Genomic DNA, 23720 nt, shown 5'->3' on the forward strand with positions numbered 1-23720 from the left:
CTGGGATTAAAGGCATGTGCCATTGTGGTCAGCTCAAAACAATTTTTTAAAGGAAGCAAGCCTGCTCAAATGGGATATGGCAGGGTCAAGAGATGAGCCAGAAAAGACCCTGAGCAGACTCATGCAGAGACCGTGACTGGCCCGAGGTCAAGCAGAGGGCAAAGAAAGAGCTGCCTCTGCTGTGGTGTTGTCTTGGAGGGGCTTCAAAAATCAGACCAGTGGGGTTCAAATAAACCCACCAGCGAGAAAGAACCCTGATTTGTGGCATTTGCCAAGTTCCGCGGTGTAAATTCTTTCCCCGGAATCCATCTCAAACAAGCAACTATTTGACAACTGCTTGCTAAATTCCCAGGTGTGAGAAAACTGGTGCTCACCAGCTGGTTCCAGCAAGCCAGAGACAGCGCCCACTCTGGTAGGGCAGGGTGTAGACACCAGAGCCAGGCGCTGGAGAGCAGCTCTTGCCCCAGCACCTTCCCCAAGAGCGTAAGCCCAGCTGGGCCCCTGCGCTCTGACAGTCTAGGGCCTTGAGGCAAAGTCTCTCCTCTCACCAGCTTCTCCCTGCAGAGATCCCACCCAGCAGCCCTCCCCAAAGATCTTCTTAATTAAGTCAGAATAGCTGGCAAACCTACAGTACCAACCAAGTGTCGGGTGGCAGCCCCAGGGGCCACATTTAACTAAATTGAATGAAGCCTGTGCTTGGTGAGCTAATGAGCAGAGAAATGAAGAGTGTGGCCCCCTCTAGGCACAGGGGAGGGCTTTGCAGAATGACGATGACACCATAGCCAAGGGGGCTCAGAATCCAATTCCTGTTGAGGTGTCAATCTTGCCACAGTAGGTTTGAGCCGGGCTGCTAGCTATCTCCGGGACCTCAGGTCAGTGAGCCTGGCATAGCCAGCCAGTAAGTGGGGGTGCCCCACCAAGCTGGGGAGTAGGCCAAGGAAGCCACACCCTCCAAAAAGGACTAGTGGACAGGAGCCAGGAAATAGGGTTACTCCAAATGGAGTCAACATTTGACAGGCTGTTACCCCAGGAGTGCCCTATGGGTTGCAGACTTCCGGGAAGAATAGGAGGATAAGAAGCAGGCAGTCTCTGAGTTGAGTCCCAATCCCATAAAGTCTTATCCTGCCTGTGACCCACACTCATCATCCATTCATTCTAAAGATACCTAAGAGCATCTACCCCCGAAGATTTCGAAGCCATATGAAAGTATTGGACTACCCTAGCCAGGGTCACGGAGATAGATGTGGTGGGCTCAGTCTGGCCTCGGTGTGCCCCTCCACCCAACCTGAACTCAATGCTCCACACTGGCCTGCTTCTCTCTACCCCCGACCTGGCCCAAGCCCTGTACCCTCACTGACCTGTTCATGGTGCTCGATGCCCATGCTGACAGTGTTGACCAGGATGGCCATCATGATGCCTCTGTTGAAGTACTTGCTGTCCACAATGCCCCGCAGCTTAGCTCGTGTCTCTCTCCACACATCGCCACACAGTCGGGCTGCCCCATCCTCCTGTTTCTCCTCCTTCTCCAAGCCTGAGGAGGCCCCATCCTCACTGCTCTGGGGTCCATCCCCATCGGCTTCAGCCTCCGCGGAGCCACCAGAGCCTGAGCCTTCCTGGCCTGAGTCTGTGCTACCCAGGCGTGAGGGCCGCCTGCCTGCCTCATGCTGGCAGTGTGGGCAACTGCTAGGGTCAGAGGTCAGAAGAACAGAGATGGGCTGCACCAGAGTGTGGGGCGTGGGGTCCAGGGGACTGTGTCGTGGGCACAGCTCTGAAAAACAAACAGAGAGCAGCATTAGTGTCCAAACCAAGTCCCCAGCTGCCTGAGGGACACTGCCTGAAGTAAGTGAACTCCACCTGGTGGGCCTGGTGCTTCTTGAGAAAACATTTTATCTCCACCCGGGCTTTGTCCCTGTATAGAAGCAGGGATGAGAGCACCAACCCACCAAAGCTGCAAGAGGACTGTCTTCACAAAACATGTGGCAGGCTCACCAACTCAGTCCGTGCTAACTCTTGGTCACCTTTGACCTTGACCTTGGGCCAGACCTTCCCAGGCACAGTTATAGGGATCTGGGGACTGCAGGTCTGCGTGGAAAGTGGACACCCCTCAGAGGAAGCTGTGGTAGCTTTGGCATTCCCCACTTTGCTCATCTGTGTGAAGTTCTCAGGGAGGAGGCACAGCCCCAGACAGAGGCAACCTTGTTCTCTGGGAGTTCCCAGAACTTCCCTTCACACAAAAGTCAGGCTAAATGGGTACACGGGCAGGAAGGATCGCAACAGATGGGGTCTGTGGGCCCCATAATCTTATAAGGAGTGGCACTATTAGGAGGTGTGGCTTTGTTGGAGTGGGAATGGCCTTGTTAGAGGAAGTGTGTCACTGTGGAGGCGGGCTTTGAGGTTTACTGTGCTCAGGATACCAACTAGTGTCTCAGTCGACTTCCTGCTGCCTTCTGATCAAGCTGTAGCCAGCAGCATGTCTGCCATGCTCCCAACCATACTCCTCACCATGCTGATAATGAACTGAACCTCTGAACTGTAAGTAAGTCACCCCAATTAAATGTTTTCCTTATAAGAGTTGCCACCGTGGCCATGGTCTTTCTTCACTTCAATAGAAACCTTAACTAAGACAGTGTCTGAGGCTTTCAATGTCGGGCTAGCCTTGAATCGCCTGGGCTAGCCTTGGATCTGTAAGCCAATTCAAAGAGATGTCAAGAGGCTTCCCTCTAGCTGGTTTGGTTTCTTCTTTTTATTTTTTTTTTTCTCTGTGTAGCCCTGGCTGTCCTAGAACTCATTCTGTAGACCAGGCTGGCCTCAAACTCAGAAATCCACCTGCCTCTACCTCCCAAATACTGGGATTAAAGGCATGAGCCACCATGCCTGGCTGGTTTCTTATTTGTGCTTTCCTATATCATAGTGACATAAGCACATTTTGCTTGAATAAGACAAAGAAAAAAAAAACACTAATGGGAAAGAAAAGCAGGAACTCCTGCACTATCCACACCCGCTTCCAAATACTGCAAAGCAACCAGACACCCGAGCCACTCTGCTCCAGCCTTGGAGAACCAAAGCCCTGCTCAACCACATCACTACTAGACTCAGTAAAAGGAGAAGGTCTGGAGGCCCGAGGAGTGGAGGAACTAATGTGAAGAGCTTCCCCCCAACAGAGTTCCAGGCTGAAGGTGATGCAACAGCAAGAAGCCCTCCTAATACTCACACCCCTAGGAAGAGCTAGCCTTGCCCAGACCCCAGCTCCCCTCTCCACTTGCTAGTCTAGCCCATGGAACATGGAACCACATCTAGATGGCTAGTGTTTGAGGACGGTGGGCAACTGTCTGGTCTCCACTGGTCTCTAACTGACAGGTTAAGAGAGCTGGGAGCATGGAGCCAGGGCCTTGGACAGTAATTGTTGCCACTCACAGGCACAAGCTAGGAGATTCCTTTGAGCCCTGCTCTGGAGGAGATGGGTAACCCCGTGGTGTTCAAGTTCATAAGGGGAACAGGACATGCCATGCCCCACAAATGCTCCAGCTGGGAGAAAGTGGACCAAACCTGGAGTCCCCTGGTAGCCTGGGCGCCCTCCTAAGTGCATGTTGGGTGCATTTGCATGCAGCTGGAGACAGACACTCAGCAAGGCCCAGCACCTCTGACACTCCAGGGGACTGGGCCTTTCATTGACACACCAGACCACTTAAGTGACACCCTCATCTCCCTGGACCTTGGTTTTCCTTCTCAAAACTGGAGACACCATTTTCACTCTTCCCCCTTCTCAGGGCTCTCTCTCTCTCTCTCTCTCTCTCTCTCTCTCTCTCTCTCTCTCTCTCTCTCCCTCTCTCCTTGCAACAGGGTCTCATGTAGACCAACCTGATCTTGAATTCACTATGTAGCTAAGGATGCCCTTGAACTTCTGATCCTCCAGTTCTGTCCTGAGCATCAGGATTACCACCATGTCCCATGGGGCTTGAATCTCGAGCTTTCTTTCACACGTGCTCAACAAGCACGCTAGCCACTGCACTACGTACCCAGCCGAGAATATCCTTTCTAGGCTAAACACCAGGCTTACACCAATAGCCCAGCGCCACTCAAGCATGAGGCAGGAGCAGAGGATGGGGACAAGGGTCCCCATGTGCCATGGGCATGCACTGCCTATGTGCCAGGAACCTGATGTCATTACTCGGGTGTGCTGGTAAGCAGGGAACAGCCATGGGAGCCACAGTGGGAGATGATGTGGGCGGTGACAAGAGGGAGGCTAGTCTTACAAGGCTGTGAACCAATCACTGTGCACTTGACTTTCAAGTGTAGGTTCAAGGGAGTGGTACCCAGGTTTCCCTGAAGAACTTGGAAGAATTTCTCCAGGGAGAGGGTTAACCCACGCAGGCCGGACAGGGAACAGGGCAAGGGGCGAGGAGAGCAGATGAGCCCTGGATAGACCCTAAGGGCAACACCAGAGTCTAAAATGAATCCTTGGGATCCCACATCTGATATGGACACCTCTTGCTCCAGTAGGCATGACCCGCTTATAATATTGCCATTCTGAGACACACACCCCTCCCAGGCCATGCTACATGAGCTGCAGGAGCAAGGCCACTTACTGCGGTGGCTGGGCTCCTTGGCATGGGGCCCTGGCTTAGCAGGGGCCTGTGTCCCCGGGCCCATGGCCTGGCGCCGGTTCTGCAGGGCCTGGTAGAGGCCCAAGGCGCGGCGCTTGGCCTTGCGAAGGATGTGACAGACATATTGGAAGATCTCCTCATAGCAATCGCCAGGCTCGGCGTAACTGGCCACCGTGCTGGAGGACAGGTAGCGCTGGCGCTGCTCCAGCATCAGCCGGTGCTCCCGTTGCTTGGTCTCCGAGAACTGGGTCGCTATGACAACGAGGCACAGGTTGATCATGAAGAAGGAGCCCACCTGTGACCAACAGGAGGAAAAGGACAGGAACAGGGGACAGAGGGAACAGTGGGGCCAAGGAAGTAAAGAGCAGAGTAGAGTCAGCAAGAGGGCACGGGGGAAAAGGGGACAGAGATAGAGAATGGGTTAGCAAGAGCAGGAGACAGAGAAGGAAGCCAGAGACAGCAAAAATGGGGAAGGGGACACAGAACAGACAAGAGACACAGAAGAGAGGACAGAATGCACAGCAGAGAGACAGCAAGACGGGATCAGCCAGAGCACAGAGAGTCAAAGACAGAAAGGGAGAAGAAGAATGGGAAGGAGAGAGGAGAGGGGAGAAGAGAGAGAAAAGAAAGGAGAGGTGGGGAAGACAGAGAGAGGAAGGAAGGGAGGGAGACAGCAGAATTGGGGGCACATGGAGAATGCAGAGTTGGGGGTGGAAACAGACAGACAGAGGTTCAGGGAAGATGGAGGGGCCCAGAGAGACAGAAACACAGACACAGATGGGACAGGAAAAGATCACTGAGTCCTTGCAGGGGAAGGCACAGCCTAAGTGACTTCCCAGGTCAGACTAGGATTGCACCCAAGCTCAGGCCCCATCAGGACCAAGGCCTGGTCTCCCTATTCACCCATGTAGAACAGAGATGCTGAAGCCAAGAGGAAAGACACAATCCTTCAGGTCACAGAAGCTTCTGAGTCCTACTCACCGGCATGGACTTCGACTGTGTGCTTGAAGCGGGGAGATGGAGCCAGTTAGCCCCACTATAGCCCATCTAACTATTCTGGTACCAGCCATCTCCCCTGGTACTCACTAACCCCGAATGAGCACCTCTGGCCTGGCAGGAGAGGTGTGGCCTCCATCCTTCTGGGACATCACTCACAGGTACATGCAGATGGCTGCCCCAGCTACTGGTTTATCCTTCTTTCCTCTCCCCGTTACACATAACTGGAAGAGCTAAAGGCAAAGAGGATTTCCTGACCCAGAGGACTCTGGAAAACAGACTAGACTGCCTCTTAGACAAAAAGATGGCCATCAGTCCTCGGCCTCCATTGTCTTCTCCATAGCATTTCCCAGAGAGCTGCATTGCCACGCCTGGACTGGTTAGGGACACAGGAACCAGAGAGTACACTCTGCCCCCTGTATGGTCACCACCTAGCCTTTGCCCAGCAGCGGTTGCCCTGGGTGACCCAGGCAGCCCTCGTCCTCTCTGGAACTGGAGCCAAGTGGGGACAGGACTTTCCTAACCAGAGGAATGCTGGGAGCTGTGTGTGAAGATGAAAGACCCCCATCTGCCTGCTGATGATAGCCTCTGTCCAGAGACAGGGCACTTGGAACTCAAGTGATCCCAATAACATCAAGGCATATTTACTGATCAGTTACTGGATACCAAGGGTATACAGGCTCCCAGATGTGTCCCAGATAACCCTCCCCATCACCTGGGTACTAAGTGTTGTCACTGTCCCATCTCACAGAGTCCGTGAGTAGCCTGCCTCAAATCATACCATACCAATGGCTTCCTGTGGAAGAGGACAGAGCATCCTGCCTTCCTCCAGGAAGTCACCTACATCCCTGTCCTCCTCCAAGTGCCCCCTCCAGCCTTATGGGCTTCTTTCTATCATGATACCTAAGGTTCTATATGTCACTGTCACCTGTCAGCCCTTCCTTCCCAGACTGTGAGCTCCTTGGAGTGAGACAGGGCCTGGATCCCTGCTCTGTCCCTGGAGCTCAGCCCATCTTTCCGGGATGTTCTGTTGAAAATGTTTCTGAATAGCCAGTGAAGCAGAATGAAATCTTGGCCCTTCTTTCTTTCATCCACGGTTTCTCCTGAGTCCAAGGCCCCAGGATCCCCCAGGAAACCCCTGGAGCTACATCACAGCAGGTGTGTCTCTGGTCAGCAGCCAGTCTCTCCAAACTCCTCAGTCAGGGTGTTACTCATGGGAGCCAAGCTTGCCTTCACCCACCACCAGTAAGCTAGAGAACTCAGCTTTCAGGCTGGGGAGTGAACACAGCTCTCCCAGAGGCCCGGCCTCTGCGGATTATGCTAATGGAAAAGCCACAGGCAGGCAGGCCAAGGTGGACATTGGAAAGCAGAGACAGGAAGTGCTAACCTAGAAGGGCAGAGAGACCCCTGCCTCTATCACCTGGCCACAGACAAAGCTGCAGAGAATCCAGAGTTCAAAGACTTTCCCAGAACTCCACAAAGGCCAACCTCCCACCCTATGTCTTGCCCAGGAACAAGGTCCATGCAACTAGTCAAAGCCTCTTGACTTCCCCAGGAAAAATGGGGACCCTGGGAAGCTCCATTTTGGAACTATACCCCTAATGGATATACCCCGAATAGGTTAAGGCCCTAGAAGACTGTATTCCTGGAGACATGGGCAGAGATAGACAAGCAGAATCAATGGGGCAGAAGTTAATGTACAGAGATGAGAAGTGAAGGCGAGGGGATGTGATGAATGCTCCCAGTCACAGCCCTGATGAGCCCCTTCAATCACCGGCTGCTTGGCTGCCTTTAAAATATCTCCTCCTTGGAGATGGATTGCCTACTCCTCTGGCTGCCTCCTGTCTTCCAGGCTCCCCTAGCCCAGAGGGCTCCCTGGGGACTGCCCACTCCTCCCCTCCCTCTCCCCGCCCCCAGACCTAGTGCTATGGTCCACGGCCCTGAACTTGCCCTGATACTTACTATGATGAGCAGGATGAAGTAGATGAAGTTGTAGAAAGAGTGTGCATCCATCACGTAGTACATGATCTCCACCCAGCCTTCCAGCGTGATCACCTGCAGCCAGCACAAGGAGAGGGCGGAGTCTAAGACACTGGGCCCTCCTGTGCATCCGGGACAAGGGCTGGGGTAGGGGGCAGCATGGATACAGAAACCAAGGTTCAAAGAGACACTGGTGTTACAACATCACACTGCCAGGCAGGAGGGGAGCAGGGACTCCCACACGATGGAGAAGCAGAGAACCCTGGACTTAAGCTCACTGACTTCTTCCGTACACTGACAGCAGAGCTCCCAGCAGAGGTGAGGTGTGGCAGGTCAGCTGACTGCCATTCAGAGACTAGGAGCCACCTGGGGAGGGACAGGCTGAGCACTGGGGCCTCCCCAGCTCGGCCTCACCTTCGCTTGCAGCAAAGCACTGAGCAGCCTCCACCCTCTGGGCTGACCAACCAAGAGACCCAAAACACAGCAGCTGAGCAGGAGTTCAGTTGCCACCCAGCTCTGAATCTCTGATATGACCCTTCTCAGAGCGTAGTGGGAGCTCCTGCCCTCCTCTGCTCTCCTTCTCCTCTTCCTTCTGGGGACAGAAGATCCTCACGGCATCTTCTACGACATCCCTACTCACAGCACTGACTTGTTGTCAGGCACCCAAGGGAAGGGGTTTGTTAGCACAGTGCACCCAAATGAAGAGTTACGTTCAGTATGAATAGGAGAAGACCGAGGCAGAGACAAGACCTCCAACATCCTACAGCTCCTGTTTTCTGAATGAACCATGCCTAGTTTCCTCAAGAGTACATGATGGAGTTGGTACAGGAGCCACAGTGGTCTGCACAAGGTGGTTGCATGGGTGCAATGGCCCCAGGGTGAAGGCATCTTCTACGCCAGCCAGTCAGGCTCCGCCCAGGCCTGGCCCCAGTTGTCATCACTCTTGGATTGACTTTCCTTAGCATGGTGGGCCTTGCTTTGGCTCAGCCCAGACCTTCCAACAGAGTCATGCCCTGCTTCTGCCCTCTGTGAACAGAACTCCCTGCTCTGACCCAAACCACTTGGGCATCTGTAAGGAGCAAAGGTTCAGAGGGGAGCCCCAAGTGGATAGAAATCTTGATTCGCTATTTAGCCACCGCAAGCTCCTTGGCCAACAGGCATGGTTTCCTCCTTCAAACCTTGAGTTTCCTGCCCGCAAAGTGAGGGGGATGAAGCCTAGACCATCAGGATGTTGGACAGATCTCAAGGAGTGGATGACCAAGTCCAGCTCAAGACTTTACCTGCTGAGTAAGGCTGCCAGCCAGGTCAACCACTGTTGGCCGGCCAGTCCTGGGCCTGAATGTTCTCACCTGGAAGATCACAATCCAGGCATAGCCGATGTTGTCAAAGTTGATGGCGCCCTTGTGCGGGTTGGCATTGCCCGTGCGGCAAACGTTGTAGTAGCGGTTCCAGTTGACGCAGAGGCCGCTGGCGTTTAGGTCTTGGCGCCCAGCCCCAAAGTCATACACATCGTCTTTGGACAGGCAGCATTCTCGGCCCTGCTCCTTCAGTGGAGGAATCTCGTGACAGCCCATGATGCCGTTGTCCCCCGACAGGGAGCAGATAAAGGGCATCTCGTCATCCTCCTCTGGCTGGTAATAAGGGGGTAGGGCCACATCCCCTTGTCTGCCATAGAAAAGAGCAATCAAAGAACGACAGGGAAGAGTCACTGCCAGGTGTACCAGGTAAAGAAAGGCCATGCTGTAGCAAGACTAATATAAGGCCCCATCACCGCTTCCAGGCCCAGAAACATGTAGTCCCTTCCTGAGACACTCTTTCTCACCTTTTTTTGTTTGTTTGTTTGTTTTTGTTTTTGTTTTTTGAGACAGGGTTTCTCTGTAGCTTTGGAACCTGTCCTGGAACTAGCTCTTGTAGACCAGCCTGTGCTTGAACTCACAGAGATCCGCCTGTTTCTGCCTCCCGAGTGCTGAGATTAAAGGTGTGCGCCACCACCACCACCACCCCCCGCCTCCCACTTCTGTTATGATCACAAAAGTCTCTACGGGTCTATTGTGATCCCTTTACATGGTTCTCTCCTCTGAGGAACCTTCTCTGGAGGATCCTCCCCTCCACAGAGCTAAGCCAGGGCTCCCTGAGCTACACAGTGGCCTGGGACAGATGTCACCCAGCTTCCTGGCTGGCCCAGGCCACCGTGTTTGGAAAGGACAGAGAAAGAACTCAGTTGGCAGCCACTGCATTTTGCTGACCAGCAGATGAGGGAGTGTGTGACCCTAGACTGGTGTCTTTCATCCCTGGGCATGAATTAACTCATCTATGATACTTGGTCATAAACTCGGCCCAGCACACAATCACAAATGCAATCCCATTGTGATTTTATCTAACCCAGCTAGACGGTTCAAGGAAAAACCATCCAGGCAGGGCTTAAAAGTAAAAAGGTATATGGGAACTGAAGGACTCTGAGACAAGTAATGGAGCCTAATGTGCTGTTCTACAGGACAGGGGCCTTAGGGGAGACCACAACACCCAGAGACAGAGATGTGTCTTAAGGTAAACACAAAAGTCAGCACTCAGGAGGTTGAGGCAGGAGGATTATGAGTTTGGGGCTAGCCTAGGATAAGTGTTAAGTTCATGATCAGCCTGAACTGAGTGACAATATGCTTTCCCTTCCTGATTGGCTGGTTGTTTGTCTGGTTGCTTGACACAGGTCTCATGTAGCCCAGGCTGTCCTTGAACTTTCTGGACAGCTAACAATGACTTTAAACTCTAGATCCTGTGACTTCTGTCTTCTGAGTGCTGAGATCATAGGTACATGCCAGTACACCTGTTTGGAAATGCTGTGCCAAAAAAATATTAATCTAATTTAATTAAAGACAGGAAGGAAGGAGGGACGGAGGGAGGGAGGGAGGGAGGGAAAGAAGGAAGGAAGGGAGGGAGGGAGGGAGGGAGGGAGGGAGGGAGGGAGGGAGGGAGGAAGGAGAAAAAAGCAATCAAGTTTAGGGTAGTGATGACGCCTTTAATCTCAGCACTCAGGATACAGAGGCAGGAGGATCTATGTAAGTTCAAGGCTGGTTTGGTCAACATAGCAAGCTCCAGGACAGCCAAGGATACAGAGACACCCTTTCTCATAAAACTAAAGTGAAAACAAAAACCAACAAACAGAAATGACACCAACATTGCCTCCTCTCATACAAATGACCACCCCAAGGTTCTGTACCACAGTGTGGAAGGCATGAGTGTAAACAGGCACTCACACTGTCGGTGGGAGAGTAAACTGCACCACCCCTGTGGAAGACAATTCATCAACATCCTTTAACAATCAAAAGGTCACAACCAACCCCGCAAAGGTTCACGACCACCTGCTTCCAATACAAACATCACTTTGATCCCCTGCAGAAAGGCTGGACCATGCCCCGCGTGGTTCTGGGAAGGCTGAGTATACATTAAACAAATCAACCTTGACGGCACTGCACCCATCATGTGACACAAGCAAAATTCTTTGTGATAGAGTAGGCCGGACTGAAAGATGAAGCCAGAAATCTTTTGAGAATGTTTTCTCTGACCTCAGGCTCTGAGATTAGTTCAATACATTAGAAAACTGAAGGGGATTGGGGGCCAAGTTTTTGCTGCTCAAAAACACCATTAGCAGACAGAGTTAAACAGCCGCTCCTTGGGACTCTTACCTATGAGTGTGTTCACTGCGTGAGCCAAGCACACTGCTATTACTTATCCAACTGTCAATTTGGGTCATTTCTGGGTATGGGGCCCTTATGATTCAGAACTACTCTTGTCTACATGCTTGAGTGGGCACAAGTCACCTCTCTCTCTCTCTCTCTCTCTCTCTCTCTCTCTCTCTCTCTCTCTCTGTGTGTGTGTGTGTATGTATGTATGCAAGTGTGCACACACATGTGCATGGATGGGGTGGTATTTGTTTTTGTAGCCAAAGGTGACTTCCTAAGGCCTTTCTGCCAAAGCATCATGAACACAGGAACTGCAGGTGTAAGCTACCACTCCCAGGTAACGCTCAATGGCTGTAATTTTCTTTTTTCTTTGTAGTGTTGAAGGCTGAACCTCGGAGCCTCATGCACGCTAAGAGAATGCTCTGCTAGTAGAGCTACCCCATTGGCCCTAACCAGCAAGCCTTTCTTCTGAGTAAAGCCCCCGGGTACCACCTGGCCAGCCAAGGGTGTGTTTAGCACTGGGTCTGTCCAGCCTTTCACAATGCATCCTGAAACCACCCTGAAGATCCACTGAGAGCTTCCTGAACACAGCAGAACATCCATCCCTTGCTCTGTGTCTGTGGTAATAATGGTCCTTCTCATTTAAACCATCCTTGTGGGGTGCCACGGTACCTCACTGTCATTTCAATTACAACCCCCTTAAGACCTGGAAGGAGAAGGGCCTCTCCAACTACGCATCCGCCACTCCTGCAGCCCCTTGAGAGGTCTCTGGTAAGGTCTTTTGGACCATTTTTAATTGGATCCTCTTTGCTTTCTCAGCGGTGTATTGTCATTCTTTTTATGTCCTGGATTTGAGTTCTCTGGTGGATGTGTATATTGCAAAGTTTTTGTTTCAATCTGTTCTTTTTTTGGATTTAATCACTCCTGCAAACCTACAGACATTTTAAAGTCACAATTCTTCAAGGTTTCCAGTTCACTGTGGACATGGGAGGTGGTGCCCCTGGCTCTACAAGTGACGGATGGAGAGACTCGAGAGGTCTGGGACTCAGGTGTCAGTGCAGCTAGCGTTGAGGGGTGATGAGCTCACCCCTGTCTGGTAGGTGATGGCTGCTTGGCATTACTGGAGATCCTCCTGCCAGCCTTCCCCCTGGTGCTCTTCTACAAGCCCTACTCCATGAATTCAGAAGCCCCAGGGCAGCTGTGCCAGAGGCCAACCTACACCCAGATACCAGTTCAGATGACCACTCAATAGCATGGACAGCCCAGCCCCAATCCCACACTTACCCACCCCCAGCCCTCCCACCTCTGTAGTGTGGCTGAGCCCCTCTCCTGGGGTTCTCGGGGCTCTGCTGCTGCCAGCCTTAGTTGGTCAAACGCTTGCTTTGCATAAGGACCTGAGTTCAGATCCCCACCACCTTCATATAAACCAGTCATGGTGATATGTGCCAGGGAGGTTAGACATGAGGGTCCCAGAGTCTGCGGGCCAGTTCATCTGGCCAAATCAGTCAATTCTAGTTTCAGTGAGAGACGCTGTCTCAAAATAAAGTAGAATAAGGTGGAGCACAATCAAGGAGACCCCAAACATTGGCCTCTGGCCTCTACACACATGTACACATGTATGCACTGACCCATAAACACGTTCCCACAAACCAGCAGATAAGGAGAATCTGCTTTCCGCACAGGATATTGGAAGGAAACCGAACTGGTCCTGCTGAGCACAGTGTCCAGCGTGTACCAAGAAACCTGTGAATACCAGCTGTCTTTCTCCAAGACCAGATCCGGGCCCACCCTGCTACTCAGCGCTCATTTAGTTAGGGCTGCCATCCATCATCTGCGGCACCAGACTCACACATCCAGGATTGCAGGTGCCATTCCGGTGCCTTCCCAATAAATAAACAGTCACACACATGCACATGCACGCACATGCACATACATGCACACATGCTCACACACACACATACACACACACACGGAACTTCCCAGGCTGGAGGAACACACATGGCGTCATACAATGGCTCACTCCTATTTAGTGCTTTGTGAGGTCAGACACTGTCCTAACGTTCCACATTTTCTAATTTGGGGCATTCCCTAAACAACTCCATGCCAGAGTCCATTGCTTCAGTCCCCTGGTGCAGGACAATTGTCTACATTCTGTCAATTATGTTTTAAATAAATGCTGATTGGCCAGTATCCATGCAGGAAGTATAGGTGGGACAACCAGACAGGAAGTAGAGGTGGGACAATGAGAACAGGAGAATTCTGGGAAGAAGGAAGCCCATTCCTCGGGAGTCCTGTCCCAAACACGGAAGAAGGAAGATGTGATTGCCCTGCTGAAAAAGGTACCGAGCCATGTGGATAACATAGATAAGAATAATGGGTTAATATAAGAGTTAATAAAAAGCCCGAGCTAATGGGCCAATTAGTTTATAACTAATGTAGACTTCTGTGTGGTTTTTTGGGGACTTAACAGTTGCAGGAAGAGAACAGAAACCTCAGACAACAGTCCCCACCTACGTAACGATGGTGGGAGGCTCTGTCACAAATCAATCCCTGCCTTAGCCCATGGTCCAGGAGGTATCCATCATTCTTGACCTTTCAAATCCAGGTCAAAATTGTATCCTTAGACATCCCCAAAATCCTCTCTTAGTCCAACATCCTAAGTCCCAATATACATTTCACTCCCTGATCCTCTTAGGGCCAAAACCAAGAAAGAGCAGGGCCTAACCCTGGAAGAGGCAGGCAAATATTTGTTATAATGCCCATGCTCTGAGACCCCGACATCCAGAAAGGAACCTGAGTAGGCTTTCTCCCTCTCTAGGCCTCAGGCCCTGTCTACCTAGTAATGGCTTGGACCAAGGTCCCCAGAGAACCCAGCGCCCACCTGTGTGTTCCATCTAGAAAGGGTCCTGCTCGGCCTGGCCTGCCTGGCTCATGAGCTTGTTCAGATCGGCTGGCCAAGGGCTGGAGGTGTGATTTGAAGCCTCCAGACAACAAGCCAATGGGAAAACAAGCCAGGGGTACCTGTTGCTCTTGTCTAAGGTCAGGCCTGGCTCACCAGATCCTGAACTGGGGTCTGGGCGGAGCCCATCTGTCTGAGCCTCAGGAAAGACCTACTTCTTTGCAGGCCTTCCTTACCGGCTGCTCTGCAGCCTGCTCTGAGCCAGGGCTTTGGAGTTGAAGTCCGACCCTGACACCCTCTATGGGGGTCTGTAGACCTGGGATAACCTTGGCCTTGCTATCTTCCCATGCCTGAAGTGTGGTCATCCTCAGCCAGTAAGGCCTGTAAGTCAAGGCCACCTGTCCTGAGAACATGAGCCCTCGGAGCTCAGGAGAGTCCCCCAGCCTTGCCCTACGGTTCCCTCGCTCCTCTCATAATTGGAGCTCCTCTTCCAGGTGGACCAGCTACACACTGGGCCCCTTTAATACTGAGGCCCAGGCACATCCACAGCTCTGTGCCCCCATCTTCCCCCATCATAGACAAAGCAGGGCTGAAACCACCTCTCAGGGTCTGGACAGGGCAAGGAAACAGTCAACCTACAACCAGCACATAGACTCTCCTGCTGCAAAGCCAAGGAGAACCAGCCTTGTTCCCAACCTACCTCGATGCAGTATTCACATTCACTCATTCACTCTCCATTCATTCATTTATTCATTCATTCACAATCTCATTCATGCTATCATCTTAATTAGTCCCTCATTCATTCATAATGAAGAAATTAGAGGTCCTGAGAAAACAGTGAGGACCAAAGATTCCTGGTCTTGGGGAGAACTCACATCCTTGGGTTCCCCCAAGACCAAGTATGCGACTGCTCCAGAGACTTCCCAAATCCTCAAGCTGACAAATGGAACCATTGCAAGAGAAGATCAGTCAACAAGCAAGTTGAGCAGAGAGTGTGTCCACTGCTTGGGGAAGAGAAAGCAATCCTCTGGCAGAAGGTGACATGAAGGCTGAGCATGTCTGTGGCACGACAGGGCCAGTCACAGAATGCTACAAAAAAGATCCACATGGGACAGGAGGGGGCATGGATGTGTTCGCAACACTCAACGCCAAGAGCTCACACACATGCTACTCTTTGAAGGCCTTACCCGCTTCCTGACCCTGACTACCAGCCTCTGCTGAGCGCTCACAGAAGTGGAAAAGGCCCTCTTCCACTATCCATGGGGCCCTCACCCAGCAAGGTGTCCCTTCCCTGGCCTACCCAGGTACCCCACACCGTTCCTCAAAGCACAGCAATGTCCCTACCCGACTTTTACCTCCCATTACATCACATTGTACCTAACACTCTGAACCCTGAAAAGGGAGACTGATCCCAACTCAGGCAGTGTCCCCATCCTACATATCCAGAAGAGGCACTCAGCCTTGGCAACCAAACCCTAGCCTGGTGCTCCTCATGGGTGCACTAGCTCAACTAAGGGCAGTCCCTGGGTACATCTGCCAGGTTAAAACAGACATGATCGCTATTTCATTTCAGCCTCCCTGGAGCCTGGCACACAGCAGCAGTCCATGGTCTTGTGGAAAACTTTCTTCATAGAGCATGCACATGCACTGGGTAGCCCTCATCACTTAGAAAGAAGGGATTCTAAAGACATCGCTTTCAGAAATTAAACCCGTCTTTAAAGCAGATATTGACATTCTGCCTTGAGGGGCACCTGGCTCCCACTTTGGACCCAGCAGCAGGATGTGAGCTGATCCTGTGATGGCACACCACACCACACACACACACACACACACACACACACACACACATACACACACACCTCCCTGGGTTCTGCAACTTTCTATCCTTTTCAATATCCAGAACCTCCCTCTCTCTTCCTATCCAGCCTTCCCAAACTGGCCATTCCTATTTTGCTGGCCTGATTCTCAGTTAGCAAATGAGTTAGTAAGAGGTGGGTCAGAGTCAACAGGAACAGAGAAGGTTAGGGATGAGGACAGGAGTGGGGGGTGCTGGCTAGTTTTTTATATCACCTTGACATAAGCTAGGGTCTTCTGAGAAGAGGGAATCTTAACGAGAAAATGTTTCCATTGGATTGGCTTATCGGCAGATCTGTAGGACATTTTCTACTGATGACTGATGTGGGAGGACTCAGTGTGGATGCTGCCACTCCTGGGCTGGCGGTACTGAATTCTATTAGAAAGCCATGAGGAGCAAGCCAGTAAGCAGCAGCCCTCCATGGCCTCTGCATCAGCTCCTACCCTACTTCCTGTCCTGACTCCCCTGGATGATGGACTAGAAGCTGCACGATGAGACAAACCCTTCCCTCTCCAAGGCGCTTCTGGTTTCAGTGTCTGGTCCCAGCAGTAGGAAGCCTAATTCAGACAGGGTAGGGAACTCACATGGTGAAGTTCTCCTCCAGGAAGCAGCGGTTCCGCAGCAGGCCCGCCCACAGCTGCACGCCAATGATGCCGAAGATGAAGAAGACGAAGAAACAGAGAAGGAGCACATTTCCCAGCATGGGCAGCGTGTCGAGCAGCAGGTTCACCAGGATCCGCATGCCTGGGAGAGGAATGGCAGAGGAGGAGGCATCAGAGAAGCCAAAAGAACAGGTCGAAAGGCTGAGGGGTGGTTGGAGGAGAGATGGAGTCTCCTGCTCCTGCTGGAATTACCGGAGGACCTCACTCGCCCATATCTGCCCCTGCACTCACAAAGTCAGGGAAATGGCTCTGGGCCCTGACGCACTTCCATGAGATCCTGGGTGAAACAGCAGACATTTATGGAGCCCTCTTTCAGACAACAAGTGCTCTCGTGGGGATGTGCATGAGAGCACATTTAGCATGTTTAGAGCACATAGAGAGCCTGTTTAGGCTCTCCTTCTGCCTTCACAGTAACCGCCTGAGGCTGGCAATAGTGTCTCTGTTTCATACAGGAGGTTCAAAGAACAGGCTAGAGACCCTTCGCTAAGAAACAGAAGGATGCGAATTCAAACTGTGGCCCGATACTGAGTCTAACCCTCTTCCTATGGCCAATCCCCTTACCTCTGCTGATGGCTCTTCTTGAAGCACCCTATCAAACACCTATTCATCCGCCATAGCCAGCCCTTTGACGTCTCATTCTGCAGAGCTGTCCAGACCTTTTCTCGCCCAACCCACTACTCCCCTGCTCCAGGCAATCTCCGCAGCTCCTAGCCTAGGCTGCCTTGGACAGTTAAGTTTGTATGCTACACAACCCTGAGAGGGCTTATTTGAATCAACATCTAACCCTAAGGAAGATTTATCTGTCTGCCTTCCTGTCCTGTCTACTGGGCTGTAAACTCTTGGGGACAGGGTCTGGGTCTGAATTGCCCCAGTATTCCCAGAAGCCATCAGGGCCTAACCCACAAGATAAGCGTCATCAACGTTTGTTGGACGCCTGCTCGTGAACAAGACGGGAAAAGAGAGGAAGGTTGGAGAGGGGAGGCGTAAAGAATGGCGACAAGTAGGAGAGTTGGTCCTGCTGGATGGTGATTTACCCCCGTGTGATGCTGAGGTGGTTATTAATGAGGATAATTATCGTGGATTTGCATCACAAACTCAGCGTGGAGTAATTTCCGATCAATAATTAATGTCCACCCCCATCTTTCCTCCCCACAAAACTAGGTCAGAGTCCACTCAGGAAAAGCAGTGGGGCTCCCTGGCAGGCTGCATCATCCAACTGAGAACAGCTAGGGCTAAGGCTCAGCACCCCTATTGCTTTACATCCACCCCCCGACATGGGAACAAAACAGGTTACCGCATGCTCCCCAAAACGAACCAAAGGACTCAAGTCAGCCAACGTCAGGCCTTTCTGGGACTGCAATTATTCATCCACACAGGCAGGCATTTATCAAGCAGTAGATTGTCACCACAATGCTGAGAATTCCCCCTCGGAGCTCACGGCCCAGCAGTAGGGGTCAGGGACAGCAGTGTTGAGCAAAAGGACCACTGCCAAGGACACATTTGTAGGGAGGATGAGGTAGGGCTGGGCCCTACAGGATGTGAAGAATCTGGCAGGGGAGCTGAGAGGAAGTACAGCTTGTGAACGCGCAGAACTGTCTGGAGACAGGCCTGGGGTTGCTGGAGAGGCCTGGGCCACTGTCATCAGCAGATCTCTGAGCAGGTACAGCCCTTGAGTGGCTCTGGACTCTGGGAAATGCGGTCCTAGGGTCCATGCAGAGGCAGCTGATGGAGAGAAGGCTGGACCAGAACTACCCTGAGGAGGCCACAGGCTCCCCACACTCCGAGACTCACTAGCCCACGCCAGCCTGACAACTCCTGGCTGCTCCCAAGGGTGGCCTTTGCTGCTCAATTAATTACATTTCCCTTGTTCTCCAGGATATTGAGATTCTGAGCTGCCGCTTCCGTTCCCTGAAAAGCAGCCCTTTCCCTCCGTTCCCCTCTGCCCAGGGGCCCAGCTTCCCTCCCAGGGTTCTCCAGGGCCTGGGGAGTCCCAGGGCTACAGAGGCAAGGTGTAATTAGGTAATTATGGATTTAGCACAAATTGAATTCATCCATGGCTGCCCAGGGAATTGAGACTACAGGATTAGGAGTCAGGCAAGGCCCTGAGGAGCCTGGATAAGCCTTCTTTTACACACTCGGAGTAGTAAGCAGTCAAGACTGGCGGGACACTGATGCTTTTCCTCCAGTGCCCTAGTGCCAGGCACATGAGAAAGAAGAGGTGGGAAGAGGTGAAATCAGAGGCATAAACAGGAGAGCAGAAAGAAATGAAGACAGAGAAGGGGGACCTGGGTAAGAAGACAAGGGAAAGGGGGACAGAGGGAAGGGTAGGTGCATGGGACTTCTCCCTCGACATGCCATCTCCTCCAGACAGCCTTCTTGGGTTCTCACCATACCTGGTCAAAAGTGGCATCCTCTAGCATTGCTGCCCCTCCCTATCACAATCTCCCTCTCTTAGACTGGGCTTACTTTGGGCACCATCAGCCTGGATCCGGAGCCAGGTGGCCCTTGATGGAGACAGGGTGTCAATGGCCCCAAGAGTGTAGCTTGCAGTTCCCCAGCCAATAAGAGACAGAGGATACAGGAAATCTGATGCAGATCCATCCCTGGTGGCACCCAGCACAGACCAGATGAAGAATGAAGTTCTAGTCCCAGCTGGGTATATGCCTCTGGGGCCACAATGGCTGTAGTAGCCTCATTTATAGGCAGGCTGGTCCCATGTGTGCACATATATTTGATTTGAGAGCTTGTGTATACACACACACACACACACACACACACACACACACACAAAGGCACACACACACAGAGGCACACACATCTTCTACAACTCGGCCCACAGTCCAGCCCATTCCAAACATTCCTATGAGGATGGCTGTGGGTCCACTCCTGGAGGCAGACCTGGCCCATGCCACCATAGACCCCAGTTTCCTGCTTCTCTCCTGGCCAGCACATACTCAGAAGGGCATCTCACTCCTCTGGTTCTCTCTGTCCTGGGAATGGGCTGATACCTGACTTGAGCCCACTCTTCCTCAGTCAAAACGCTTACTACCCTGAATGACTTCTCTAGGTTCAGCCCTCCTCTGCTCTGAATCTAGCTTCAGGACCCAGGCAAGTCTGCATGCAAGGCCCACATTCCCCAGTCCTGCCTGGATCCTGCCCAGAGCAACAGCCCCTCGGGGAGACAACAGGGCAAAGAATGAAAGACTAATGGTGGGGGCTGGAGAGATGACTCAGCAGTTAAGGACACTGACTGCTCTTCCAGAAGACCCGGAACCCACATAGCAGGTCAGAACCATCTGAAACTCCTCTTCCATGGGATCTGATACCCACTTTCTAGGCATCCGGCATACACACAGTAACACAGACATACATGCAAACAAAAGGCCCATAGGGATAAAAGTAAACAGATATTTAATGAAAGAGCCATAGGGAAATAGATGATCCCCCTCCACAGCTACTACACAAGAAGCCTGCCACCACCATACACTACTCTGGGCCCCACGGACTCATCAGCTTTAAAAATATATATATCAAACCAAATGAGGATGGATTGGTGAAAAATATTTGTAATTCCTCTCCTTAGGATGACTGAGAGGAAGAAGAGTGTCTCAAATTTTAGGCCGGCCTGAGCTACAGAGGAAAACACTATCTCAAAAGTTAATTTACTAAGCCAGGTAGTAGTGGTGAATGCTTTAATCCCAGCACTTGGGAGGCAGAGGCAGGCGGATCTCTGTGAGTTCAAGGCCAGGCTGGTCTACAAGAGCTAGTTCCAGGACAGGCTCCAAAGCCACAAAGAAACCCTGTCTTGAAACCTCACCCCCCAAAAGTTAATTAACTAATTAATTAAAATAAAATAATAAAATTAAATTTTACAAAAGACAAAGCTCCCTGTGTAATGTTCTGCTCTGTCGCTTTAAGAGACAAGCCATGCCCACTTCCTCCCTGTCCCCTCCAATCCCTCCCTTTCCCCCCATCCCCCCCACTGGGCTCAGGAGAGAAGGTCTGGTCCAGGAGTGTGATGTGAGTAGCTTCAGGGTAGAGGGTCTAGATGGCATCAAAACTGGTACCATAGTGGCAAATTCCAGACAGGGAAATGACTACAACAGCTCCACCCCAACCCTAAGTGATGGACATCCTGGAGCAGGTCCTCTGTTGCAAGAGAATCTGGAAGGTCCCTTGGTGGCCATGGAGGAGACGGCAAGAGGGAGGTTCACTTCCTAGCCGGCATCTCCTCTCCAGGCCCAAGGTGCTCCACAGACAGGAGCTGTCAGGCCAGATTAGCTCGGCCACTCTGCCAGGCCAGTTCAAGCAGAAATCACAGGGCATGTGCCAGCCTCAGCCAGGGGCACAATCCATTGCCGGGGCGGAGGGACAGCAGAGGGAGAAAGGTGTGCCACGGCTGTGGCCTGGCCCCCAAGGCTGCATACTTTCTGATCTGGCCAGGTTGGCTGAGAGCACCGAACAGCCAGGAGAGGAAGGTGCTGAGTGCAAGGAGAAGCCGTCTGCTGCCCTGCCATTGCCAAGCCAACTAATCAGAGGCACAACGGGGGCTAGGAGGCCGGGCCAGGCAGCAGACGGTCGGACTGCCAGGGTCACAATTGCTGGCACCAGCCCGGCCTGGAAGGGGCCTGTGGGTTGAAGGCAGACACTAAGTCACAGAGCATCCTGCCTTCTTCATCCCACAGGCCCTGAGTCCCTCCCTCAAGAGCAGTGTGTGCCCACCCACAGTGTCCTAAACAACCCTCATCATTCTGATGTCCTGTCGCCCTTCCCCTGTGAATTGTCTTATCCCTGACCCTGGACCCTGGCCCAGTGCCTGGGGCTCGGGTGTCAGCCAATGGTGAGGGGCTATGCATGAATCTTTGCTTTAAGCCTGTACCTAGCTTGGAGCCTGGTGTAGAGACTCCAGGCAATCGTACTTCAGATGAAGAGCAGTCTAGAGAGTGATACACCGACCTATTCCTACTGTCTGTGTCCTACCCAACCCTCTTCAGGATTCCTAGAGCTCGACTCAGCCCTTGACCCTGAACTGACTGCCCTGGCCCCACCCCAGCATGTCCTATGATCCCTTTGGGCTCCCATCAGACATCTGGCCAAATGTTCAGCACCCTCCTCTTCAAAGAAGACAGCAGTTCTTGGTAGTAGGGCCCCTGACTCATCTCTCTCCTTCCCTACCTCTCCCTCCCGCGGGCTTTTATACCCCAAGAGGAGAGAGTTCATATGGACCAAGGACAGGAAACCTTGGAACCCTGGATGCACCCAGGGATGGTCTGCTCACAGCATTCCTCCTGCCTTCCCTCGAGTCCAAGGAGCCACACACTCCAGAGAAAGAAGCAAAATGTCCATGTCAGCTCTGACCCACAATTATTCTTTCTCCCAGACCCTGTCCCAAATAAAACTCCCTAAGTTCTTCCAAATAAGACCCCCGGGTCTTTCTGCCCCCTCTCAACACAGTCGGCCTGACAGTGATCCATCTGGGACCCTATGTGGATAGGACGGGCCAAAGCAGTCCTGGGTACCAAGGCAGGTACGTCCCCTGTACTTGCTACTGCCTCATCTCAGTCAATAGAGAGTTCAGCACCAAAGAGTGAGTCTCCAATTCCTCACCCGTAAAGTGGATACAACACAATCCCAACATCCTATAATTATCAGAGGATGGAGTAACAGCCCTGGGAGACTGTGAGGGGCTCAGTCCAACCCTTGATGTACAACAGCATTTATCTTTAAATTCCAGATGCAAGCCACCCCCTCCTGCTACGTTCCTGTCTTTGAATCCTCCAACAAGGGAGTGAAGATAACCATACCAATTTCCATCCTGTCGTTTGGGCAAAACGGCTTGGTGCGCATGGAGAGCCATGTGAGGAGGTGGGTGACAGTAACAACACAAGTCAGTGTAGGGGTGACAAGAGGTGAGTTCTCACCCCTCCCAGTATGCCCCTCCCTGAGCTACCACAGCGGTCCTAGGATGCCGCAGTATCGCACTCTGTCTGCAGGAACACCGGCCCACGTCCTGAGACCTCTGAGTCCTGGATGGACTCTTCTAAGGCGAGCCTCTGCTAAGATGTCCTCAAGACCCCTGCTCCTCATCACCGAAGCTGCCCTTCACTTCTGACACCTGACATTCTGCAGGAAGTTCTCCAAGCACACCATGCCATTTCAGCCACACAACAGGGCAGACGTGAGTAGGATGAACTCTGCTTTCTAGTCGGAGGATTCCAAGACAAGGGGGCTAGGGTTTGCTGAACCGGAACCAGGGGCTGACAGTACAGTGGGGAGACCTGCAGCTCAAGTCCCTGCAGCACTGCCAACGTTTCTCTCACCGCATCCAAGGGCATCTTGAAGCATCTTCATTCTGCTCAGACAGCCCAGGCCAACCCAGGATCCCTTGTGGGGAGGTAAGTTGTGACAGAGCCAGCAACTGCCAGCCCAGGACCCTGGAGGTTGCTCAAAGTCCTCCAAGCAGACTCCCTTGAAACAGCCTCGCCTGGAATGCAACATCGAGCTGCAGCATGGACTGGCTCCCTGCTCTCTGGTGACTGCCCGAGCTTCTAACTGGAGGTTAAAACAATCTTTCTCTTTGAAAGGACTCAACCATGGGGCTCAGGGAAACACTGTGGTTATTGAGGTGAGGCACAGACAGAGGCAGGGCCAGAGGGGGCTGGTGCCAGGACACAGGCTTACAGACAATCCAGGCCCATCATGCCAAAGCCCAGAGAAGAGCAGTGACCAGTAAGAGGCTGCACAGTAAAAAATCAGAACGCAGCCTCCCGCCTCTCTCCTCGACCTTCTCCCCTCCTCTATCTCCTTCCCTGTATCTGTCCAGGACTGGAGCTAAGAAGGAAGCTGCAGGGGTAGACTGAGGGACATATTGAAAAACGCTGTGAGGAGAGCCCTGACTTCTGGGTCCTCTACCAACCCTGTGCAAAGCTGAGAACCATACAGTTAATTCAGCTCTTCTGCTCTGTGCCGGCAGGGAAACTGAGGCCCACACCACAGCAGAGTGGAGAACAGGACTGGCACTCTCTGACCTCCAGCTGAGTCTTTCTG

At 52.3% G+C, this 23720-nt stretch overlaps 1 protein-coding gene across 7 annotated transcripts in view; it reads right to left on the bottom strand.

The window, feature by feature from the left end:
- The window catches only part of Cacna1i (calcium voltage-gated channel subunit alpha1 I), a 118907-nt gene that overhangs the window by 39309 nt on the left and 55878 nt on the right, over positions 1-23720 (bottom strand). For all 7 annotated transcript variants that reach the window (XM_087898957.1, XM_087898955.1, XM_087898954.1 and 4 more), the window contains 5 exons: positions 16596-16755; positions 8930-9245; positions 7563-7655; positions 4587-4899; positions 1359-1768 (listed from right to left, as the gene is read on the bottom strand). In XM_087898957.1, coding sequence (XP_087755083.1) covers positions 1359-1768; positions 4587-4899; positions 7563-7655; positions 8930-9245; positions 16596-16755 — 1292 coding nt within the window. The remainder of the gene's footprint in view (positions 1-1358; positions 1769-4586; positions 4900-7562; positions 7656-8929; positions 9246-16595; positions 16756-23720) is intronic.

The sequence above is a fragment of the Myodes glareolus genome, chromosome 19 (genome assembly GCF_982192425.1).
Source record: "Myodes glareolus chromosome 19, mMyoGla1.1, whole genome shotgun sequence".
Lineage (NCBI taxonomy): Eukaryota > Metazoa > Chordata > Mammalia > Rodentia > Cricetidae > Myodes > Myodes glareolus.